Below are 2255 nucleotides of genomic sequence, written 5' to 3'. Positions count from 1 at the left end.
TCTCTATAGTGTGAAGTACTTTGTTGTACATACGTTTAAATTGTTCCGATTATATATATATTATTTGAAAACAAGTAAAGTGTATGCTGTTTATTCATTGTTGAATTTATCGCGAACAAGTCACCGACACCTACTGTAGAAGAATCCTAAGCACAACAACAACATAGTATATATTTATATTAAAGAAATATAAGTAAAAGCCATTTATTTCAATATCTTATTTTAAATTCTGACACACAACTTGTCAGAAATAAAACTTTAGCAACAGAATATTTATTGTAAAAACATACTTTATAACAAAAGCAAGTTAACAACCAGAAGATTTGAAAAGATAACTATGAAGTAAAATCCTCTTGCCTGCCAATAATTTTATTAATTTTTAACTGAGTCATGTAAAAATATTTCTTCCTTACTGCTGCTAATAAACAGGTGTTCTCCCGAAGAGCTCCTACGCATCCAGTAAACCCAATTGTGAAAGTAATAGTCCCAACCAAAACTAGTATGAAAGCAGGGTCAAGAGCAATGTTTGTTAGCCGGCTTAAGTTGTTGAAAATATCTTTCTCTGTCCATGCCCAGACTCCAATGACTAAGATTGCTAAACCTATAAGCTTCAGAGAAAAGAAGGAAAATATTTTTAAATAGCTCATTTAAGTGTTTAACTTGCAAAAATAATATCCTATTGTTTAATACTAATAGATTAAAAACTAATTTTTTAAGCTTACTCTCACTCAAAAATAAACAAGTATTATGTTGTCTTAACTAATAAAAAATCTAAGATTTTATCTTAATACATAAAGAATATATATTGCTCATATGAAACAAAATTAGAATAAACTATTATTTTCAAATGTAATGTTACAAGTTATTTATCACTTTTTAAATTCAAAATCAAAATGTTTATGTATATGAAAGTGGATCCTTTCTTTCTTCAGTAATAGCACAAAAATAAATAAAAATATGTATAAACAGACTATCAGAAGTGGTTAAAAATGACAAAAGAAACCAAAGAGTTTTTGGTAGCTAATAGATGATACAGGTTGTTATATTCAATTGTACTTAATAGCCAATGTGACCTACATATGGAATTAATATTGTTAATATAACACAAGTACTTGTTCAAAGCCAACTTATAACTCAAATCACTTAATTCAAAAACCATACAAGCTATTTTCTATCATGAATCAGAAATATATTAAAAAAATTTTAATTTAAAATGCAAACTCTCAAAGCATTGAACAGCAAACATTTCTTTAAAGCAGTCACAGTTTATAACAAACATTTAACAAGAACTTGGTGCCACACTAGTTTCTAGTTTACTGCATGTTGAAGAAAAAAATGACTTCAAATATAAGAGCATTTGCAATTGCTAGGGTGCAAGGGTTACATGTATTTGTTTGAAACTTAAACACTAATGTTTAGTTGGTACAGTATTACTCTTGGAATGTTGGAATGCTAGCATAAGCCAAAAGTCATGGGTTCAAGCCCTGACCAGAATAGATTTTTTAGCATCCTGATAAAGTAAGAAATGTAAAAGTTATATGCCTAATTTAGCTCTGAAGCTGATTCAGATTTTTATTAAGTAACACAAAAATAACATCATATTAGATAATCTCAAAGTTCTCAGATGATGCAACCATGGAAAAACATCACATCAACTGTAACAATGTTAGTAAGAGTTCAAAAATGTTCATCTTTACAAATGTCTTAGTTTATGCTTCTTGACAGGAACATGCAAGACTAATATTTTAATCATTTTACTATGTAATTATATCATCTTAAATTCACTTGTTTTAAACAGTATTTTTAAGATATTTTATACTACACATATTAATTCAAGTTGTGTGTTTGTCCATGAACTCTTCCCATGGGTTTGGTGTTTGCAGGACCAAACTCAGCAAGTAGACTTGGAATGGTTTGGGGGAAGGGGTGTATGTGTGTGTGTGTGTGTCCTTACCTGTATGTTCCGTTGTAGCCTCCTGCTACGATCCAAAATGTGCAAAATTTCTAATCAATCCTTCACAAAAATTCTAACTAATCCTGCAGGGATTATAACTTTTCCTAATTAGGTTTAACGCCAAGGAAATGTATACTGTATTTTTTGGAATATAAGATGCACCCTTATTTTGAAGACAAAGTTTTTGGGAAAAAAAGTTACAGTCGCATTTGAAAGATTTTTATTGAACAAAAATTCAACTTAATAATTTAAAAATTAGTATATATTGTTTTAAACACAAAAGAGCTCAAAACAACAAAAT

At 29.0% G+C, this 2255-nt stretch overlaps 1 protein-coding gene across 1 annotated transcript in view; it reads right to left on the bottom strand.

Annotated features, from left to right (window-relative positions):
* LOC106458107 (tetraspanin-17-like) overlaps positions 1-2255 on the bottom strand; it is a 28674-nt gene that overhangs the window by 18504 nt on the left and 7915 nt on the right. The window contains exon 2 of the mRNA XM_013917564.2: positions 414-608. Coding sequence (XP_013773018.1) covers positions 414-608 — 195 coding nt within the window. The remainder of the gene's footprint in view (positions 1-413; positions 609-2255) is intronic.

This window comes from Limulus polyphemus, unplaced genomic scaffold, assembly GCF_000517525.1.
Source record: "Limulus polyphemus unplaced genomic scaffold, Limulus_polyphemus-2.1.2 Scaffold417, whole genome shotgun sequence".
Lineage (NCBI taxonomy): Eukaryota > Metazoa > Arthropoda > Merostomata > Xiphosura > Limulidae > Limulus > Limulus polyphemus.
This window is presented reverse-complemented; position numbering and strand designations above follow the sequence as displayed.